Source organism: Sander vitreus, chromosome 16 (genome assembly GCF_031162955.1).
Source record: "Sander vitreus isolate 19-12246 chromosome 16, sanVit1, whole genome shotgun sequence".
In the NCBI taxonomy this organism is placed as follows: Eukaryota; Metazoa; Chordata; class Actinopteri; order Perciformes; family Percidae; genus Sander; species Sander vitreus.
The window spans coordinates 10,536,616-10,560,144 of record NC_135870.1 but is presented as its reverse complement, the minus strand read 5'-3'; the positions used below and the strand labels follow the sequence as shown (position 1 = coordinate 10,560,144).

At 39.6% G+C, this 23,529-nt stretch overlaps 1 protein-coding gene across 2 annotated transcripts in view; it reads left to right on the top strand.

Moving 5' to 3' along the window:
- Nucleotides 1-23,529, top strand: part of arhgap24 (Rho GTPase activating protein 24) — a 69,609-nt gene that overhangs the window by 19,847 nt on the left and 26,233 nt on the right. The window contains exon 3 of one of the 2 annotated variants that reach the window (XM_078270867.1): nucleotides 4,891-4,978. In XM_078270867.1, the coding sequence (XP_078126993.1) occupies nucleotides 4,891-4,978 (88 nt within the window). Of the gene's footprint in view, nucleotides 1-4,890; nucleotides 4,979-20,766; nucleotides 21,237-23,529 lie in introns of those variants that run through there. The other variant, XM_078270869.1, reaches the window with a different exon arrangement.

Below are 23,529 nucleotides of genomic sequence, written 5' to 3'. Positions count from 1 at the left end.
ATATATACCCCATTCTTCTTTGGTTAGTGTTTTTAAAAATCATGTCTTAAAAGTAAGAAAAAAGTGTTGCACACTCTGGCCTCACATGCATTTCTCTATTTTATTTAGATGACGTTTTGGCCCTCTTCAAAATCAACAACCATTGTTGCATAGAGAAATGTATATGGAGCCAGCATATTTGACACTTTTTTCTTGCATTTAAGTCTACATCCAATGATCAGCACCTCACGAAAACCCTTTGTGTGCGTTACTTTTCTATATTAAAAATCATGTCTAAGATGTCTGTCTGCCACTCACTGTTTTTAGCAAACACTTCACATACTCAATTTAATGTTTACAGCCTTGTTTTGTGATTTCTCCAACTTTTTAACTCTCCTCTTGTTTATTTCAGTCTTTCAGATTCTGTATCATCTTCTCCTGGTTTATAATGTCTAACTTCTCACATTATTCACACACAGTTAATCCACCAAGTAAATAATAATTAATGGAGAAGTCCTCTACTCTTTCCGCCCTATTGCATTTGACTGGCATATTAATATTTTAGTGAATGTTATGCAGTCGCAGCCATGGATTTACTGAGTGGCTTTTAGCGAATCGGAGCTGAAGATCAGAGCTACCTTTTTTATAACTGTGAAATAATGATGACATTTATTGGAGCAATGGATTCAGTGGAGCGATCAGAGCAGAACAACCGTTAATAACTATTTGCCACTTGAATAGACAGGTCTTATAGAGCAAAATTAGACTCTGATAGTGAAAAGAATAAACACATAGACGGATGCACTTACACACTTACTAGTCCACACATAAAAAAAACTATAGGTAACGTCTGCAGGTCTCCCACAGAGACTGACTTCCTGTGTCTGAGAGGTCACTGATGCTGGAGAACAGTAATTATTGGATAAAAGGGCCGCTGACCAACCAGCCAAGGTTTAATGAGCACTTAAATGACCTGTTACACCAATAACTTTTGGTTAATTGACTTCAGTGTGAGCTTTAACTGTTTGCAATCTAAAATCAATTTCTGCTCCACAATATATTGCTCTGCATTTCATTATCTTGCCACATGTCCTGCTTCCTACACTCATTCATCAATCCAGATCATTATTTAACCAACTAAGGTTATCTCTTAACTTAAACCTGATCATTTGTTTGCCAGGAGAGATTCTGGTGGCCTAATCATTTTTATTCTTAAAGCGGCTTTTATCAGCTATTATACTATAATGTTAACAATGGATCACATCACTACTTAAATGGAAAACAGGTCGCTGATAATGATGAGAATTATCACCCAACTCTGAAGCTAACCTTATAGCTTATTTGAGCTCATGCGTTTCTGATCTACAATTTCACTGTTTTGGTTCACACTCACTGCTCTCTTCGTATCATTTTCTGGCGCAGCAGGCTGCTGTTTTCAGCGAAAAGGCTAAAAAAACAACTGTACGCTACCTGGTCAGCACAAAAGGGCAAACAAAGTTAGCAACTAGCTGGTAAACATTAGTGTTCAGCAACTAAAGAGCCAGATATGAAGTGAAACGTCGTTGATATAGACTAGGTGGCCACATAGACAGTAAAAGAATGGACACAGCTACACCATATATTTCGACGGAGACCAGTGAAGTCACTTTTCCGGTGATGGCTGAGCGTGCTGCGCAGCCTCAAACTGAGCTTGACGACGTAGATGTGACGTGAGCAACCTGTCTGAAAGTTGTATGTCTTCTGGTAGCTGTGCCCAGAGAAATCTCAATCATTCCTAATCTTGCAGAGACGGAGAGCGTAGGTATATGTAAGGAGAGAACATAGGCACAGGCTAATTATTGCTAACTAAAATGCTAGTTAACATTAGTAATTAAACTTAAACAGCTAATGTAAGTCAAAACTGCCTGCGAGCTTCTCCTGTACTATACGGTAATTTCTCTACTATGCGACAGAAAGTTGCGTGGTTATGACACAGTCGTTAGCCTATTTTTACAAAAACGTCTGCTACGGAGCCATAACGTGAGATACAAGGTAATGGAGCCTTTTATACATTGTTGTGTTTCTTTAGAAATAAACAATGGACAAATAGTCTTTAAACGCTTCAGATGTAAAGTTATTTGCTGTCAAAGTGACGCCAAAATGAATGGGAGTCAATGGGATGCTAACGGGAGGTGATGGCTTGTTAGCCTACAATCTCTTCATAGGAGGTACACTTTCTAGATGCTTGCTTACCCCCTTGGGTGGCCAGAAACACAACTCTAAATGAATGATAATGTTGCTCCGTATATGCCGGATGAGTCAAACTTCAATTTAACACAAGTCGCAAATGAAGGTAAACACAGAAAGTTGCCCGATACATTAGCTAAGGTATCAAACTGCATAGGGAGTAACTCTTTGAGCATCTTGCTAGCTGACTAAACCATCACAGGATTTTCTTTATTATGTAGATAACAAAATTATAATGAGATCAGCTCATTAAAACATGTTAAATGTAATGATGTCCAGCTGGTCCCACTGTGTCTTCCTATCATTTCATTGAGAAAGCCAATCTGACCTAAGAGGTAATTAAGGAAACATCCAAGGATGCAGGGAACAATGACACACACTATTACACTCACCCTGTATCTGTCACTATACTCTGAGGTAAAATGTCGGGTTTTATGAGCAAAAAGGACGTCACATTTGGATTTAAATGCTGCAGCCAATTGCTATTAACTGAACAGAGCTGAGCCTGGAGTCACACAGTCAGTATTCTGGTATTTGCTTGCAGTCTGAGAAAACAATCCAAATTTGATTTTGTTTGGAGCATACTGTTGGACACAGCCTCAGAAACAGTCCCAGTGACAGGTTGGGCTGCTGCTTAAAAACCTGATCCTCCTGCTGTTGCTTTACTCGAATAGATTCCTCTGAGCCTCTTCCGTCCCACATGAGTGTGTAGAGATTTTTGGTTGAGAACAAAAGTGGGTTTGTGTCATTACACTGTTTCCAAAAAATTACCTCATCCTTGTTAACGACAATATAAAAATGCAGAAAACACCCCAAAATACTTTTTTGCAGGCTACCGTACTCTTTGCTTGGTAAATATTACTCTACTACTGTCTGTGGTTGGGTTTGTCTGCAGCAAACAACAGGCCACCAGGGAAGATGTCAGTATGGAAAGTGTGGCTGTGGCTTAGAAACAGAGGGAAAGAATGTCAGTAGTGTTGTGGCTTTACAATATGGAGGGACTACACAGGTCCTTTTATTTTATTTTTAAGTATACATAAAGTCCAACAGGCAATTTATTTATTTATTTTTTTAAATCTATCTCACCCACACACGATTCATTTAAGTCATCTCCTGTTTCCCTAGAATGACAAAAAGATCTGTGTTCACTGAAAAAAAAAACCTCTTAAAGAAGCTTTTAATCCCAATATACTGAAGCTGAGCAGATTCTCTTGCTGACAACCACATCAAACAAGCTCTCTCTCCCTCATTCCTCCAATTCGGAGCATGTCTGTCCCGTTTTACAACCCCCTTCATCTGGGGCCTCAGGTAGGGTTTCCACTTCCTGGTTGTCACAGTTATGGCTCATTAAAGAGCTCTCTCTCTCAGCGGGAAGGAAACTCAGTCCCCTCAGATCCTGTTAACGTGTGTGGTTCCAAATACTGATGCTGCCTGTCACCAGTGCACATCTTGTCTGCGTTAACATTAATCCAGATAGAGGGCACCGTAATGACTGTCAGATGCTGCATTGTGACACTGATGTCAGAGTTGTTAAACAAGTGAAAAGTCAGTTTGAATGCATACAGGGTCAACCTGCAGCGGGCTGTGTTGGAATCCTTTTTTTATAGTCACCCTTATTAGGGGAAGACTAAGTGAAGTGAGGAACTTCGATCTGTGAAGAACATTAAATCTACACAGTAATTACTCAAAAGTTCAAGTGTGGAATTTGTATGTTCTCCCCATGTTTGCGTGGGTTTCCTCCGGGTGCTCCGGTTTCCTCCCAACACCAAAACATCTTTGTTAGGTTAAATCTCTTCTGATGCTCTGTGCAGACTTAAGTCTCGCATTGCCAGACCTATCTCCACAGCGCTAGTCCACACAGCATTCCGGAATAAAGAAAAATGTGCTCTGGTTCATTGGCATTTCTTTAAACCAATCAGAATCGCTAAGTGCTGGACGTAATAACGGTGCCTCTGCAAAATAGCCTCAGAAACAGTCAAACAGTGCGTACAGTCAAAAGTTGTTTTAGTCGTGCAACAAAAACTCAGATTCGACAGATTCTGGATTTACCCTGCAGAGATCTGAGGGAGATCTGATGCTCATGCTATATAATAATAGCATAATAGAGAATATCTGGCCTTCAGTGTCACACAGATGATGTATCAATGTGGACAGAGCTGAGGCAGAGAGATGGCAATCCTCTATGATGCTGCCACTTTGCCACATTTTATAACGGCTCAGCTTCATCATCCAGATACCTCCCTGGGGACCTACGCACCACCTACGCCGGCAGAGATGCTGATGTATATGCCAATGCAAAGTCCTTTGATTAACATGTCAGTGTTTTAAACATATTTCTTCTGTGATAATGTGTGAGAGTTGGTGTGCTGCTGAGCTGCTGAGGTTGTGCAAAGTGAACGGTTATAGATCGAATGCAAATGTGCAGTAACGTAAAAAAAAAAAAAAAAAAAAAAACTGACTGCGCAGATATAAAAACAAATTGTTAGAGAACACATTGTATCTGTTCCAAACATCCAATGAAAATAAAGTATATGGATGTATCTATCCAACATAAATATTCCTTACTTACCCAGATTTACAAACCAAAAGCCAGTCAGTGAGTCAGAATTCATTTCTAAACGTTTTAACTGAAATAGTCTTTGGGATATTATTGCATCTCATCAGCCCTTTCTTTGATCCCCACAGGGAGCCATTTTGTTACCTGGAAACAAAGTAACAGAGCATCCAACCAGCGGCGATGAAGGGGGGAAATTTCTCTTCGAGGTCATTCCAGGTAAGATGAGAGCAATTTAATCACTTTTTATCTTTACTGAGGACAAAATGATGATAGCAATGTTGACTGGAGCATGACCAGGAACAAAAACATATGTTTATTTTTATCACTCTTTTCTGCAGCAAATAAATGTGGGTGAAGTCTTAAACTCTGTGAAAGTCATCTGATTTTTATACATGCTGCTTTTGATGGTAACCATTTTATTTGCCTGCTGTTTGCCTGGATTGCATATATACATATGAAGCTATAGAGTTATAAAATGGACTTTATTTATTTATTTATTTAAGATCCCCATTAGTTGTAGTATTATTCTTCCTGGGGTCCACACAAAAGATAAAATAAAACAAGACAATCAACGTTACATTTATACTTCCATATTATCAATACAATAGTGGTAAACATAACATTAATCCATATTCACTTCCCCACTATCATATGCAGTTTGAGATTATTTTAATTGCTAATTTTACTTTCTTTTTAAAAGTGATCTCACTTGTAATTTGTGTTAAATGCGGAGGCAATATGTTCCAGTTTGACATTGCCCTATACATTACACTTTGATATATATACTGTTAGTCTACTGTTTTTCTTTAAAGGAATTGTTTTTGTGAGACAAATACTCATTTACTTTGTTGCCGAGAGTTAGATTAGAATATTGATACAACTCGATCATCGATCATTTCATCTAACGCTCTGCAACAAAGCCAATAAGTGGGCCTCCCAAAATGTTAAACTATTTAGTTCAGAAGCTGACTTAAACCACTGACCACACACACACTCCCACACATAAACTCAAAGACGAAAACACGCGCAAACGCCAGGAGACTGTATGGAAACATGGCCGAGTACAACACAAAGGAATAGTGGGGTATTTTCCCAGGCAGAGTGGTGCCAGGAATGTGAGTCTATGGAATAGATATTTAAAACACACATGCACACTGGGGAAATAGAGACAGCTGGTAAAAGATACAGTAGCGGAGTGCAGCAGCCGCACCAGTTGATCCATCTACAGTAAAAAGATTGCAGAAGACACCGGATGTGAGCATTTTATGTCTCTTTATCTTTTCCCTGGTGTGTATCCACTGTAGTTCTCTCAGAGGAAACCAACATACAGTGTAAGTATCAAGACATTTTCTCACATGATTTGTGATTCCCATTGGACACAAACTGAAAAACAGTGTGTCCTGGCAGATAATGGTGCAGATAACATTTGTCAGTAAAAGGTTAATTAAAGGCTGAGACTGAGCCAAAATTAAATAAGTAACTTGGGCAGTTGGCCAGAACTAACAAATGAATAGTCCAGGTGTGGTCTTAATGGTGCTTTTGTTTTTGGATGTAAATTAATTTGCTGATTTTTTTTAATAGTTACAACAACAGATGAGAATTAACAGTTCCCTGCAGAGATAATTTCATGCAGCCACTCCATGTTCACATTGAAAAAGTCAATTTGGGATTAATAGTTCTCATGGTTGGAAGTGGTGGTTGTGTTAGATAGAGAAACAATTCAACAGTTTGATTTCCATATGTTTGTGTGCCTATGCCATGGTAGAAAATTACATTTTGATGTATCAGCACACATAATACACACAAAAATAGTTTCCTCGATATAAAGCAACATTCAGTGTCTAAAAGCATTAGCTATGAGGGGATTTGATGGTATTTTTATGCTGTTTGATCACCTTTCAGATCAGGTTATATAAATATTATTATAAATATTTATTTGCCAAGTACATTTACACATACAAGGAATGTATCCTATGCATTTAACACCGACTAGTCAGGATGGGTGAGCAGCCATAGTCTGGCGCCCAGGGACCGACTTCAGTTGTATTGCCTGTGCCTGATGATTGACACCATTCATATGGATCTAAAAAAAAGTGTCCAACTAATCAGTTATGCTTTTGAATATGGGCAATGCTTGGTTAGATAAAGCTTGTAGTGTAAAAAAACATCTGTCATTAACGAAACAAAAGGGAAGTTTCAGAGACAAAACTTTATATTTTCACTTCTCTACCCTCCAACTGAAAAATACCTACAATACAAATAAATGTGTTTTTAGTATGGTATTTTTATGCTGTTGACGCAACCATTGTAGCTACAGAGCTGAGAACTATAATTGAAACTCTGTGTGGCACATAATTCCACGCCTAACATTACTGCTGAAATGCATGACCAGAACATAGGGTTTAACGTTGCAGAGGATTGGGGACATCCAGATCAGATCGCATCAGGGTTGTGATTATATATTTTAACCAACTTTTTGAAGGATGAAGATGGTGAAATATTTTAAGGCATGGCTGAATACGATCTCTGATCTGAACCAAGTTGCCAGTCTTATTTTGTAGTACGAATTTGATTACAGTACACTAAAGAATTCAATCTTTTCCCATGCCTCACTGACTCGATGTTCTCCCTTTAGGTCTCATTTTCATTTCCCTCTTTCCAGGTGCTGCAGTATATGTTTTAACACGTGAAGCATGTGAACAGAAATAGGTTGTGTGAATTGATGTGTTTTTTTTTCCTCTGGAGAAAATATGTGGTGTATTGACAGCTTTTCAATTTCTCCTCCTGACTTATGAGACTTAGGGCCCTGTCTTGCACCTGGCGCAGCACAGCGCAAAGCCCGACGCAAGTGTCTTTGCTAGTTTAAGACCTACGCCGTTTAAATAGCAAATGCAACTGCGCCCATCTGTGCGCCCATGGGCGTGCTGGTCTTACAGGGAGGTGTGTCCAGGTGCATTCTTGGCGTATTGCTATCCTGAGGCAGCAGAAAATGATCGCACCATTGACCAACAAAAACCTGGTCTAAAGTCAATGACGCAGCATTTCATTGTTATTTTAACAGCGCATTAGTAAAATGTGCCTAGGCTCATGCACAGCGCGCTCACACAAACATGCAAAAGATTAAAAATTAAAATATTACAATGTGAAATAGTATCATGATATGATCTGCTCACGCGCTTTCACTTCACGCACAAGCAGATCAGTTTCTTCTCCTGAAAATCTCTCCTTCCTGCTTAGAAAATCATCATCATAATAGCAATGTGCCAAGGTACAAACGCGCCTGGCTTTTAAAGGAAATGGGAGCTGCCCATCTGATTGGTTTATTGCATGTTACGCCCAAAACACACCTATGATTAATTAAGACACTAAGTACAACCCTTTTGATCCGTGCGCCAGGCGCATGGGACCCTTTTTTCCCCCGGTACACGCCCTAAACGCACCTGTGCCAGGTGCTTCATTCTGTGCGCTTAGATCGTTAAAATAGGGCCCTTAATGTTTGAGTTTACCCAGTCTACGCCACAACCAACAGTTTTCATCTTTTTTTCCCCCACTGGACCAGACTGTATAAGCTTCTGTAAAAAAAAAACTGAAAGAGGGAGGAGTAAATTTGAAATACAGTGACTCAGTTTTCTCTGCCTGCAATGCATGCATAACATAATTTGTACAGTTTACAGGTTGCTGTTTTCAGCTGCTGTTTTCCCACTTAACTCACCTTAAATGGGTGGTTCAGAATTTTGGACATAGGACCTCATTTCCAAGTTAGCCAGTGTGTTATTTATCATTGGAGACCGTTTTCAACACTTTTCATCCAGTCCTTCCAGTTGCAGAATTCGCTGGTGCTAGGCTAGCGCATGTCAACAGTAACTGCTAGCCTGCCATTAAAAACAGTCTTACCCACTCCACAGTACACCCGAGGCAAATAAATTATAACGCCAGACTATCGATGTAAATGTCTGTTGATAGAATAATGTTAGAAATAAAACTACCCTTGAATCCAAAATTCTGAACCACCGCTTTAAAGGTTGTCATATGTTCCAAGTATCTAGGGCATCTATGTTGGATATGGAGGTTTTATGAAAGAGTTTGGCATTTATTTTGTAGCACTAGTAATGGTGAATGTGGTCAAATATCTGTCAGGAGAGATAATGACTGTACTAGTATGTTATACAGTGACTGTAAAAAAACAAAGTTAACATATTGATATAGCCCCATATGATGCATTTTCAGTTTTTGCTATTAACCATAACCATAACAATGCAATGTTCCCACTAGCTTCACTTCAGTTAATGGGGGGGAAAGTGATTTGAAGTGAAGAGTTATTGAAAAAAAGTCATAATACTAAAAGATTAATACAGATCAGTGCAGTTACTGTCTTTTTGTCCCTAATAGATTAGGAATATGAAATATACAGTATATATTATATTACCATTAGGGAATGAATACGGACGGATGATTTCCCAATAGCTTGTATCCTATAACGTTCGTGGTGTGTTCAAGTTCAAAAATTCAGGGGTGGTTACCTGTAGGATGCCCCAAATAATTAATGACTTAACCTTTAGATCTCTGTTGTTGTTCTTTAACCAAGGTCATAAATGACTGATGAGGCTTACTTTATTGTATGTAACATTTTCTTCTTTTTGTCCTTAACCAGTTGGCATGTGTTGTTTTTTTTCTTTCTTTCTTTTTGGATAAAATGCTCTTATATAATATACACAGAGGATTTATACTTTTTGTTAAGAAAAATAGGAACTTTAGTAAGAGGTGTAAAACTTGGATCCTTTTACATTGTATACCCATAGTGTTAATTTACCTTTTGAAGCCATGTCTTCTGGGTAATTTGATTAAAAGTGAGATTGTGTAACTTGCTAAATAAAGGCCACAGACAGTAGACTGGAAACAGCAAGACTGGCTCTGTCCAAAGGTAACAAAATCCAGCACCTCTAAAGCTCATTATTTAACACGTTATATCTCCTTATTTGCTCTGTACAAAAAGTGAAGTGTAAAAACAAGTTTTGGTTTTATGGGTGTTTATTGAACCTGTTTCTTTATGCTAAACTAAGATAACCAGCTGCTGGCTGTAGCTTCATATTGAACAGATTGAGATATATATTTTATTTAATAAGGTAGTCTCATATCAGAGATATCAGCGTGGTATTGGTTTTCTCATCTTACTCTCTAACTAAGAAAGCAAATAAGCAAATTTCCCAAAATGTCAAATTATTCCAAGTACCAAGTTGTATAGTTTCAGTACACACTATCAGTAGTAAACTTTTTCTTCAAACTATCAAAGGCCAAGCTTGTTATCCGATGCTGTATAATCACTCAAGCGAACGACGAAACGATCGATTTAAATGTGACTATACCCGAATGTTCACTACAAGGGCCTCTGGGTTGTTAAACCAAAACAAGGACTCAACAGACTTCAATTCTTTAAAATGCCACTAATACTATTAAACTGTTTTCGCCATTCTGAAACATCCACTACGCCCTACTACTGATGGAAAAAAAGAACATGGCTTGTTATGAGACAGCAAATAAAGAGGTCTTAGAGAAGCAGAGAGAGCAAATGAAAGGAAAACACAACACATATATTCCACTGGTCTAAATGGGGCCGTGCAGTTTGAACACAACACATGGACAGTCTCTGGCAGGCAGACAGACGGGATGTGATGGGGGGGAGGGGGGGAGTTGGAGTAAGGGAAACGGGGTGGAAGTCAGAGTTGTACAGAGATGTCCGTTGTCTTGCAAGGGTGCTGGTGAGGTCTGAACACGAGCTGGGTATCGGGTGACTGCCAGGGGCTTGAATAGCAGCATCAGGACATCTGTGCAGGGAGGGAGACTCTGCTCTCAGATGAAGACACAACTCTGTATTTTTAGATTTTCTGGAGCGTTTTACTTAGTTACTCTGTGCTAGTGATAGACCGATTATTGACCCTAGCCAGTTATCGGTGCATTTTTTGGACATTTTGCAGATTATCTGTATCTGCGTTTTATTTGCCTGATAACCGATAAAGTTAATTAATTAAAAAGTGCGCTACTTTGGCTCCGCTACAGCTCTGTGTCTGTCCCTCTGCTTCAGTTTCACTCACCATTGAGTCTGACCTTATGTCCCGCCCACAACACTATCTGACTATATTTTACTGTGTATTATGTTGAAAGTTTCTAATTTATTAAATAATTGCTTAAAGCATGCAAACAAAGTTTTGTGTTGGAGTTTGTAACATTCCAAAATCGTAATTTTGACTTAAAGGAACACGCCGACTTATTGGGACTTTAGCTTATTCACCCTAACCCCCAGAGTTAGACAAGTCGATACATACCCTTCTCATCTCCGTGCGTGTTGTAACTCTGTCTGACGCCCCCACCGCTAGCCTGGTTAGCACAGATCCTGGAGGTAACCGGTTCCAACTAGCCTACTGCTCCCAATAAGTGACAAAATAACGCCAACATGTTGCTATTTACCCATATTTATACAAATCACAACATGTAAATAGCAACATGTTGGCGTTATTTTGTCACTTATTGGGAGCAGTAGGCTAGTTGGAACCGGTTACCTCCAGGATCTGTGCTAGGCTAAGCTAGCGCTGGGGGCGTCAAACAGAGTTACAACACGCACGGAGATGAGAAGGGTATGTATCGACTTGTCTAACTCTGGGGGTTACGGTGAATAAGCTAAAGTCCCAATAAGTCAGCGTATTCCTTTAAAGATATTTTTTATTTTCACTGTAAATGCATATTGGTTCCAAATATCGATTTCTTTAACTACTAAAATCGGTATCGGCCTTGATAAATCTCTGCAACCTTTATTCACCTGTGTTGTGTGCACTCTGATGCTTTTTCTTTTCCTCTCTTTTGTCATTGTCCACATCTGGATGATGAGTGCGGAAGAGAGGGTTCTTATGAAGCAGATTCAACACGTGGCTAACAATATTTAGACCGGAATCATGTCTTTATTATTTACCAGACCAGACACAGTGGGGCTTTTGTTTTGCTCACCCACACCAACACTGAGCACCAGTGCAGTCTTCCATCACACTGACAGGTTACAACATGTGCAAGCACACTTGGGCCTGTGCTAAAGCGAAGAGGGATTAACAACCAAAATGCACGAGTACAAATGTTTGTTCATGGCATTAAATGTTTATTTTGCAGATTATCTATGCAGAACATTTTTATGCCATGCACATTATGATAGAATATATAACTTAGAACTGGATCTGGGTTATGAGACAGCAACACAGTGAGCAAGCAGAGCCTGCCTTTAGCTATGATGAAGTTAGTCAAAATGGCACAGACTCTTCATTTATTTACCTGTCGAAGCTGCATAAATACCTGTAGCGAAATGTCACTCTCCGTGGTGATCCAACTGTGATTCATCATCCCAGTCATATAAAACAAGAATAAACACAGGAAAAACTCCCCGCTGTGATTTTGATGTAGAAACAGTGCACTCCTCTATCCCCAAGCTCTAATAAACACAAGGCTTTTGGCTGCAGAGTTCAGTATGGCACACACACACACACACACACACACACACACACACACACACACACACACACACACACACACACACACACACACACACACACACACACACACAAGCTCAGTCTTTTGCTCTGTGGCTGCTCAGGCCACAGCAAATCACTGTTGCTGAATTATGGGAATATTTTCCCGCTCACCCCAGAGGCCACCATCCCTTCATTCATGGGAGGACCTTGGCATCGTGCTGCCATTAGCAGGTGGACAGCTTCAAGCATAATGACAAAAAACCTGTCTATAATTCATACCTGAAGGTTTTCCTCTTTAGTATCTAAGGTCACATGTTTTGGCTTTGGCTTATTGGCCAAAGTAAAGTTATATCTAGGCATTTCCTCATTTTGAGTTGACACAGTGTTGTAATGAAGTTGGGATGAAGAAAAGGCTCAGAGCCCCTGTCTAAATAGAGGTGATAGTGCCCTCATGTGGTTTTCTGTGTCACTGCAGTACTGGGGATAGTCCCCTAATCCAGTCCTGTCTATAAATGAATCCTTTTTGCATTGAATAAAATGGAGTGCATTTTCATATATATCCTTTTTTTGCCAAGTACATATATGTACAGCTTTTAAGGAGGAATGTACCCTCTGCATTTAACATATACAATACGTATATAAACATATACATATATTGTCACAAATGGAAGCAATGCACTAACGTATAAGTCTTCACGAATTCTGCAAGATTTTAGTCTTTGTGCTGAGAGTTAATGTCTACATACATGTACAGTAATGACTATAGTGCCAAATTTACTTAAGTTACTAACATTCACTCTAATTTTAGTATAATATGATTGAATAAAAAAAAATGCTTGTATTATAGCCTACACTGTTGGTATTTTAGTGGGAAAATTATTTTTGGTCTATAATTATTAGCTCTATAATTAGTAATACAGTCATTAACAGTTACTGAGCAATAACTGAGTAAACTCTATCCACTGATGAAGACTGCGAGACGCAATTGAGAGCTCTGGAAAAAGCTACTTAGTGGACCTTGAGTTCACTTTTTTTGTCAGAATGCTTCATACCTTTGTTTTATTGCAGTTCATTACAGCCTGGTTTTGCTATTACTTTGTCATCAGGACAAATCTCATCAGTGATAACATTTAATGAGTTTCTTATGTAAATTCGTTTTTGGAGTCAGGGCGTCCGTGAATATCGCTCCATCATTATCATGACATGCATGCCTGATGGGTAGCCATATACAGCCACCTTGGTGACCTCTGCAAAGACTTATGAGTGTCATATGTCACTGAGGTGAATGTGTTATTAACTATGTGACTTGTGTGATTGACTTATGATAATCACAATGTAAATATGAGTCGGCAGGCAAGGCAGAGTGTGAGTAAATCAGACTTGGACATGCACAGAAGATGCTAGAGTATAGAGGTTTTGACGGGTGCAAAAATTCGTGCCCGAAGCCCCGAACCCAAAAACACCCGGAAAAGTAGGCTACTTCCTGGAACCAAACCGGACCCATCTATTATTCGAAAGCTGGAACCCGGATCTGCGTAGAACCAAGAAATGTCAGACTCAAACCCGATCGGACCCGGTAGACAGAGACACGATCGGCACCGATTTTTCAGCTAACTGCTATTAACAAGTAGGGCTGCACGATATGAGTAAAATATCTAATTGCGATTATTTTTGACTGATTATTGCGATATGATTCACGATACTGGAGTGAATGATCATTTTTGTATAATGTTTCTCATTTTCGTTGAAAAATATTAAAATGAAATGATGGTTAAATGATTATGTGTGTTATTTTAGCAAGGATCTGTAGGCTACCAAGCAAAGATTTTTTTCTTTAGTCTGTAGGATACGATTTGTAGGCTGGGAAGTCTCTGCAGCACCAATAGGCCTACTTAATTCAGAATGGTTTGACACATATTTTGCCTTTAACAAATATTGCGCCCCCCCCCGCGTTTTAGATATTGCACTAGCTAGCAGGCATACATATTGAGATTTAGATAACATTGCGATTAATTGTACAGCCCTATTAACAAGGTAACGTTAATTTGTAGGAACACAACTTTGTCTTACCTAATGTAATGTGAGCCTTCTCCCCTGTGCCTAGCCATCTTCTTTTCACACACACACACACACACACACACACACACACACACACACATTCTTCTATCATGATTACAGCTGTCTGATCTTCACTCTGGTATTACCTGTGGGTATTACCATAGGCCTGATGGTAGCCTAAGTAGGTATACATTTGAAGACCTCTAGCAAAGAGACCCTACTTATCGTTATTATTCTGGTTAATGAGTGAAAATCTCTGTCTTGTATTTTATTTTTTGGTTTATTATTTTGTATAAAACATTAATTATCATTATCATTAAAATTTAAAACAAACTGTCATTGGATGATCAGTCTAGGAATGTGCTTTATCAGGATAACATGCCTATAGACAGACTTCTAATTAAAAAGTAATGACTGAATGATTACTATTGGAGGGTGAAGACAGACATGCACTTATAAGACCACAGACCACTGTAGGCCTACTGTTCATCTGGCATGTGGAATATAAGCACCTAAAGTTGATGATGGGAAGACCATACACTCTTGGATGGATGGGTGAAATAAAACAAAACAAAAGGCCCAAGCCAGCAGGGGGGGCTTTAATACCCCAAACAATTATTCCACTTGTTCGTGGATAGTAATAAATATGGCAGGCTGAGAATAGTTACCTCTAGGCATCAGTATATAAGCCCCCAGTGGAGTACTTTAGAAAGTATATTAATCTGTAGTGTGCTGCTGACATTTCAGTGTCAGGATGTATGTATGTATTATTATTTTTCATGGACAAATTCTGGTGCTGGCATTGGTTGTATGTATGTATACTGTATGTATGCACTCTTTTGTTTAATCAGGTTCAATGACCACTGGTGCAGCTTGTGTTTATTTCAGAGTTGACAGAATATTAGCATTATATGAGTTTTATAATCAAGTTTTATCCTCTCATGTTAGCCTATCTGTAACTCTACAATGCACACATTAGTATGGTGTTTATGGAGTGCCTGAAAGACCTTGGACTATTTTAAGTCCACAACAGGCTCACAGCTTAATTTACGGTTCTATTACAAGGCATGCTCCAAAGAGAAGCAACTAGTTTGCACACAAAACCAGAAACTTTAAAATCTTCCTATTATTTATTGTATAGAGTTCACACCTTCCTCAATGCGCAGGTGTGTGCCAGTCCATGCTGATTTAAACATGTTGATATACTGACGGAAAGGCAGATTTCTTTGCATAGCACATTTCTACGATAAGTCAAAAAGCTTTACATAAGACATAAAAGTAATTAAAACAAGATACAAAAGAGACACAAGAAAATGGGTACATATGGATAGGATTGTAAAAGAGTAAAATAAAATAGAACATGAAATAAGATCAGGTACATACAATTAAAACTAATCAAACACTGTCAAAGAAATAGTTCACATAGAGCAGATTTCAAAGAAAAAGGTGTGCCAGTACAATGTACAAGATACACATCAAGTGTCAAAGGGAAAAGGAAGATGATAAAAGTAAGAATCTGCAAAGAAAAAACAAAGAGAAAAATATATTAAAAAAAATATCATAATTTAAATAAAATACACTATTTTACAGCAGGGTTAGTCATCAAACTCCAAGGATCACAGGGAGAAAACTCCTCCCAGCTATAATAAATGGAAAAAGCTCCAGGAAATACAATTACTTCTCCACCTCTTACACCCACTTCACTGCATAGCTAGAATATATATTAATCCATACACAAGTTTGACACATATCTGACACATAGGATATAAACAAGAAGCAGCTTTCTGTTGCAGAGGTTTTGATATACTGATTTAATTAGCAGTTGGATGTATAGTGCCCACACAGCTTCTAATGCATCATAAATCAAAGAGGTATAAAGCATTATCAAGGCATGCATTAAGAGGGTAAGCAGTGAAATGTATGGATATTGTGTTTAAAAATGAAGAAGCATGAGTGACAAGACTGTGTTTTGCCCATAATAGCGTTGACTATCTTCAATTGTACGCCCCTCCACTCTGTTCAGAGCCTGTGTCCTTTCTCTCTCAAGAATTTGCTTTGTGATATGACATTTTCAAAAAGGTCAGAAACTGAACTTCTCTTTTCTCTCTCTCTTCTCAGTGTATGTTTGTGTGTATATGTGTGTGTGTGTGTGTGTGTGTGTGTGTGTGTGTGTGTGTGTGTGTGTGTGTGTGTGTGTGTGTGTGTGTGTGTGTGTGTGTGTAAACATGTTTATGCACATCCATGTTTTTCCAGCGTGCTGTCTGTGGCCCAGCGGCATATGGCCTCCTGGAGGAGTTGTGGCCTGGCAATCTGCTGCTGTTGACATTTCTCCTATGGGGCCTCTGAGTCTCACATCCCGTGTTGTTCTCTTGATAGCTGAATTTATGATCCCAAGCACACCAGCGTTTACAAAGAGGCAGAGGACCATCAGACAGCTCCTATCAATGTCCTGGCAGCATAAAATGAGAAAATAGACAAAAACAGACGCTTTTCATATTGAATTAGGTCATGATGTCAGACAGTTTTATGTTCCTTAATATTCTAAACCCACAAGTTTTCTTCCTCTGATGCAACATTCAGCGTAGAAAACAGTGAGCCACCCACTGGCTTCATTAGTAACCCTTTTTTCCAGGGCAGGGAGGATCTCAAGGGAAGATATTTGTGATTGAGATTGTGACAGTTCAGTGTGCATTGTGTTGACATTATTACATTGTTTTGTTTTAGCCATGTGTGGCTCTATGAACGGCTATGTCATTCTGTCAGTTAGTCCACCACTTTGATGGTCATCAGATGATGAATCATACTGATTGGGTGATTCCCTAACTTTTCATTTAGTGCCACCATGAGGTTGACATTTTTTTAGGGAAATATCATACCAACTATTGGATGGATTTCATGAAATTTATTAGCCATACTCATAGCTCCCGGAAGATGAATTCTAATGACTTTGCTGACTTTTACATAAAGCGCCACATGCAGTTCAAATTTTTCTGTTATCCAGTGAAATATCTCTATAGCTATAACATGAATTGGCGCAACATTTTGTACACACATTCATGGTCTCTAGACAATACATTTCAATGACTTTGGAGATGACCTGGATTTTCTTCTAGCTCAACCATGAGGTTGCCATCTGTGGTTTTAAGACAATTATGGACTGCAATGGAATTTGGTACACATATGTACCTCTCAGGATAATTTATGTTAACTTTTCATCTATCACCACAATCAGGTCACAATCTAAAATGTGTCCAGTTCTTTGGTTTATGACTAAATATCTGCTAAACTAACCACATTCCCATCACCCTCAGCATGCTAACACACTAAACTATGATGGGAAACAGCTTGTAAACTAATCAACAATTCAACTGTATCATTGAAACTAAATTTATTTAATTTGAAAACAGAGACAAAGACAAGGCTGGATGCCAACAAGAATGTCTCTCACCATCCTTCCTGTCCAAATACCTCTGCTGCCATGGAAGCGGATAATTGGAGTTGTACTCTGCTGCTAGTTGGAAGTGGAAGCTAAAAGTCCTGCTGGTTGATGCCAGTGAAGACCAGTGCGTTTGTTCAGTCTAAAATAGGACCTCTGGACCCAGTTGGAACTCCTTCCTCTGAAATATATTTGTAGGCTGGTAAGCTGCTGCCTAGCTGCCAAAGCAGAAGCTTGGGAGGAGCAGATAATTGGGGCAAAATAGGATGATTTTTACACTGAGTTCGGGATTCACCATTTGGTGTCCTAGAAGGCGAAGGCCGGATATTGCTCAGTGTGTCTTTGCAGAAGAAGGGAAATGCTGAGAATCAACTGGGGAAATAGTTTGAAGATGTAAAAAGTAGTTTGGGAAAGAAAACCTGGCAGACACATCCTTTATTTGGGTAGAAAAAAGGAGAACCATATTGGAGTCTGAGAACATTTCCTTGGCAGGGGTTGCTGAGATAGTTAGAAAACACATTAATGTCAAGGCCGTGGGCATGGATGAATTCTGTCTGGATAATGTTGGAGTGCTGTGATTGAAAAGACTCTTCAGTGTCACATAGAATTTAGGAGCAGCTCCATTGTACTGGCAGAAGCTGGAAGCAGAACATTTTGGGGATTGTGTCCTCAAACACAGACAACTCAAACTCCTTTCCGCTGAAAGCTTGTGACAAGGTGCTGGAAAGGAAAGTCTGTTTGACTGTCAAATGGATTTAAAAGTAACAATGCACACTCCTTTTTCAAAGCAGAGGAAACATCGTTTTACCCTCTCACAGAATGTTGAAAGGTTTGGAGTTTGCTTTGTGGATTAGGAAAAGGTCACTGACCAGGTTTCCCAAGGTAACATTGCAGGAGGTGCTGTTGGAGTTTGGGCTGCCAGAGCTGCAGCAACAAGCTACTCAGTCATTGTAAACTCAGAGTGGAGATCTTTATAATGATCAGGTTTGTTAAAGGGGGCATTGGACTCTCTGACAAAGATGCCTCCCTTCTGTGTGGGATTTCCAGATTGCTCATTAAGAAAGACAGTCTGGAGAGTGTTTAGTTCAGTGAAAGCTGCAGTTTGTAGAAAATATTGTCCTTTTATGGTTGTCAAATGCTGAGTGTGATGGATAACATCTCTACGTTTGACGCAATGGTTGTTCAGAAAAGAAATGGACTGTCACATCCAGCTGTGACAAACTGCCCCCAAAGAAAGCAGTTTTTTAGGGTTATGCTCAGGAGTGAGGCTAAAATCAAGAGATTAACTTTCTGTGTCTTTATGCTAAACTAAGATTATCAGCCTTCTCATCTCATAGCAAGATAGCAAATAATTTCCCAAAATGTTGAAATATTGCTTTAAGAAAAGATGCACCATATATGTTTTCCCTCATGTTTGCACATGCACATATGATTTGACAGTTAACAAAACACTTTCTTTTGTAAATGGGAGGATACAACTTTCTAACAGCACATGAATATGAGTGATAGTTTTATATGTTGTCAGTATCTTCAACAGCAGCCTGATCAGCGTTTACAGTCCTCTAATGTGTCTCAGTAACAACACATTGTGCAGTTTATGTATTTTAGTGATGGGACCAAAGCTCATGGGAGCTTGCATAATGGCTCAAACTGCACAGTGAATGATGAAGCCCATTTTTCATAAAGTCATGATTGAACAACCACAAAATGGGAAAAGGCAGCTGCAGTAACAACACAAGAGGACAATGTGTAGGATGAGTGGACATCCCAAAGTCGCCTGTGACACTTTGTATATTGTGTAGCAGGCTACAAAGTATTCACAAAGCTGTCAGATAATGAAAAGATGATAAACGAGCAGCTTGTGGTGGTAAATGGCTTTGTATCTGAGCTGTGAAGGACAACAAATAAGATATTGAGAATGTTACGCAGCTGAACAAAAGACAAATATTACACACATTTATTTGACCCATGCATACATTCTTCACAGACTCTCGTGTGATGAGCTGAACTGCTGATTCAATACGTGACAAAAAGCAGGAGGCCGGGGAATTCAGCATGTCCTAACAATAAGCTGCATACCTTTTGTATGTGGTGGATGTTGTTTGAAACATCCGCCTCATTCTCATCTACGCTCCTTTAAGAGAATCGCAGGCCTTCTTCCTTTCTTTCTTGTGCGTTATTATTCCTGTGTGTGAGAGTGTGCATGAGTGAGATCCTCTGCAGGAAATGCACTGAGGCCTGCAAACAGGCCAAGTCTCTGGCCAAAGAGAGGGACAGGACAGGAAGCCCAGATGCTTACATAACAGCCTTATTGAGGGGATCGGTATTTGACATGTCACATAGCAATGTCCTCCATTAGCCTCCCACTCTAACTCCTGCTCCCACATGTATCAGGTTGGCCAGGTTTCACCGAGGGCACTTTTTGGCCTCCAGTGAAGTTTCTGCTGGGCTACTACAGTATGTTTGTCTGCTGGGGACACTTGACTTGAATGTTCAGACCAATGGTATGTAAACTGATTTCTGTCTGGATAAATATTTAGACGTCTCTCCACTTCTCATTTTTCCCCCCTCTGAGTTCAATCCAACAGGTAGTGTTGTTCTTCAATGTTATCCACCTCCAAGCTCAGATTGAAAACGGCGCCCTGTGCCATTTGATGGAAGCCAACGATGTGGGGTTCGCCTTTATGTCTGGATTGGAAATTGATAAGGAGGCTATTAAAGACTCTCCTCCAAGAGGGAGAAACCCCAGTGTCTCAGTGCTTCTTGGCCACCAGTAGCAGCAGCCTCGTCGACCCTGCGCGGCTGTATTTATAGAGCGCTGTGGATGACTCATTTGGCCAAGTGCCCACTCTTCATTCACCAGATTTACAGGTCCCCACTTTGGGGAGGGCTGCTTGATTTACAACGCACCCCTCCCCCTCCACCACCACCAGCTCCCACCCCACCCCTCTCACTTCCTTCAGAGACCATCTTGCCTTCGGCTCGCTGTCTCACTCGGTTTCACTCGGCCGCTCTCTCCTACACTTCTTTCGTGTGTGACTTCGAAATATGCTTCCTCTGCTCTTTCAGTTCCTTTGACAGAAGTATATGCAGAGGAAAGGCTTCTGGAGAGGCAGACAGACTAGCCTTAGCCTGACCCTGCCTAAGTGCTGCTGATTGGTGTGTCACATTGACCTGCCTTTGACTTAATAAAATGAAGTTTTAGGCAAAAGAATTATATGAGGTGGAGGGAAGCGAGAGGCAAAGGAAGGCAGAGGAGGAGAGTGGAAAAGATAGTAGTGAGTATAGTGGAGTGTGTTTAAGCAGAAACAGAAGTAGATAAATCTATCTGTGGCACCGAACAAGAGCAGATGAAGAGGTGGCACCAGGTGGCCAGCAGTCAGCAGCGACAGCGTGGCTTTTGCTCTCTCAAACTCCAGCTGAGAAGGGGTCCGTCTTCCTCTGCGCCCCATGGATCTTAACTCCAACCCAGGTCTGTCTCTATACATTACTGTAATGAATACTAACATGTTTGTGTCTGGTTTGGAGCATGTCATTATGATGGCAGTGATATTATTAGACTGGGTACTGTTTAAAGTTACGGCTGAAGGAAGGGGTGGAAGGATTTCTCAGATAGTTTTACTTCAGATAGTTTTACGTCTCAAACTTACTCTTACTTATGCTCTGTTCTCATTGAGGAAGTGTCTTTTCCATGTGCTGTCTATTCATCATGTCAGCAGATGGGTTATGTAGCTTATGTTTATTGCAGCTGTGATTTCAGATGAGCAGTTTATGATGCATGCATTCCTGATTTCCCTGCCGTTGTGGTGACATTGCTGCAGGTTCCTTTTTATTTGTCCACTATATAAACATCTGCAAACATGCTCTGTGAATAACTGAGTTATTATTACTCGCACAATGCTTAATTTCATACGCAGTAAAAACCTTTTTATAGAGGGGCTTTGCTCTGTGGCACTGTAATGACAGGATGGGAATGACCATCAAACTCCTTCATGCTGAACATGTCATTCATTTATATTTTCAATACATTACACTTTCTACACACTGCAGTTCCATTTTCTTTTCATAAAGGAGATATATATATATATAAAACAATAACAATGTCAAACTCACAATGGATAGTTTCTGTTTTTCAAAATTGATGTAGCAGAACCAGAGATAATGTACCTTATTTATTCCACTAATTCTTATTCCTTGTCAAAACGTGGTGCCTACATTACCCACAATGCAACTCATGCAATAGTTCAGTCAGAACTTGGAGTGTGTTGTGCTAACAGCAGTTGCTTCAAGTTGTTAGCCACAAGCTAAGCTAAGGAGCAGGCTACAGGGGTATGGTGAGCTCACTTCTTTCTAACTCTACACCCCCAGATTTCTTTCATTTTCAAACTTGTAGTCTTCAATCCCAACTGATTCTGACTGAAATGGCATTCTGCTAGAGCCACAAAAGGCTTAATACAACAATTACAATTCACTTCTTTTTTTTTTTTACGTATACAGTAGTACTTCCCAAGACCTATACACAGACTGTGTGAACATCTGCAGTTTCCCTTTCCAATATATTAATGACTGTCGAATTAGTAAATATTAAAGCATCTGTATCTTACTACCAAGGTATACAGTAGCAAAGATGATCAAGCATATTATGTTGCACTTGTAAAATTATTTCACCTCATTGTTGATATGTGTTGAAAATGTAATTAACCAAGTGGATAATGTTATTGCAAACTATTTGCTTAAATGAAAGATGCCAAAAAAACCACATGTTTTACTGTCCTGCACCCTACTGATCATGACATATTTCAACTTTAACTAAAGGAAGACTATACAATTCTAACAACACTGAAATGATGTGTATAGGATTTAACCATGTGAGCCCTTGGAATAACTTGTATATTAACATAAGCTTTTAAACCATATATTGTATGTTGTTTAAATGCCACCCAGGTGTGGCTGTACTAGATATGTAGCTTTAAAAAAATCTTGCCAGAGGGAAGAAAATCATGCTAAGCAAAAAAAGCATTCTCATAGCTGGGTCAAATTTCACTTTGCTTGGCTGCTTGAGGCAGATAACAGAACAGACTTGTGAAATCATGGCTCCCAGCCTGCCTGTAAATCCATCCCGGTAAAGACGTTCTCACACAAAAATGTGAAGCAACAAATGGGAGAAAGAAGAAATAGTCTATATATAAAATATAGGAGTAGAAGTTAGATTTCAGGAATTGTTGACGGAGGTGAGGGGGAAAGTGAAGAGAAGAAGAGAGGTGTTTATGTTTGAGATGTTGAACTCAAAAAACGAAATGTATAAAATACTTGTCTAGGTGATGAAAAATCTGCTGGTTGAATTCAACACATCTCTCTCTTCAGCTAATACAAAGTGACTAGAAAACACAACTAAATGATTGGGCATGACAATATTGAATGTCAAACTCGGTTTGACATTCAATATTATGACGATCGAGAGAACTGACCGAACAACATTAGCAACAGTTCAGCAACGCACACTCAAACGCACAAAGAGCCAATCTCGTCGTCAGCATTTCTCTGTCTCTCCACTTAGATCACCACCAATCTTTTTCTTTGACCCAGCTTGCCCCTGCACTCCCCCCTGCACTGCAGCCCTCTCAGGCCAGCAGCGCTTTGGCCAGCTTTGTCAGAGAAAACAACGAGGATGTGGAGCGGCAACGCAGACAGGACTGCTGCGATGGTCAAAACAAAAACATGCTTATCTTTGCCAAAGCTGATGGATGCTGTCCGTTGGCTGTCTA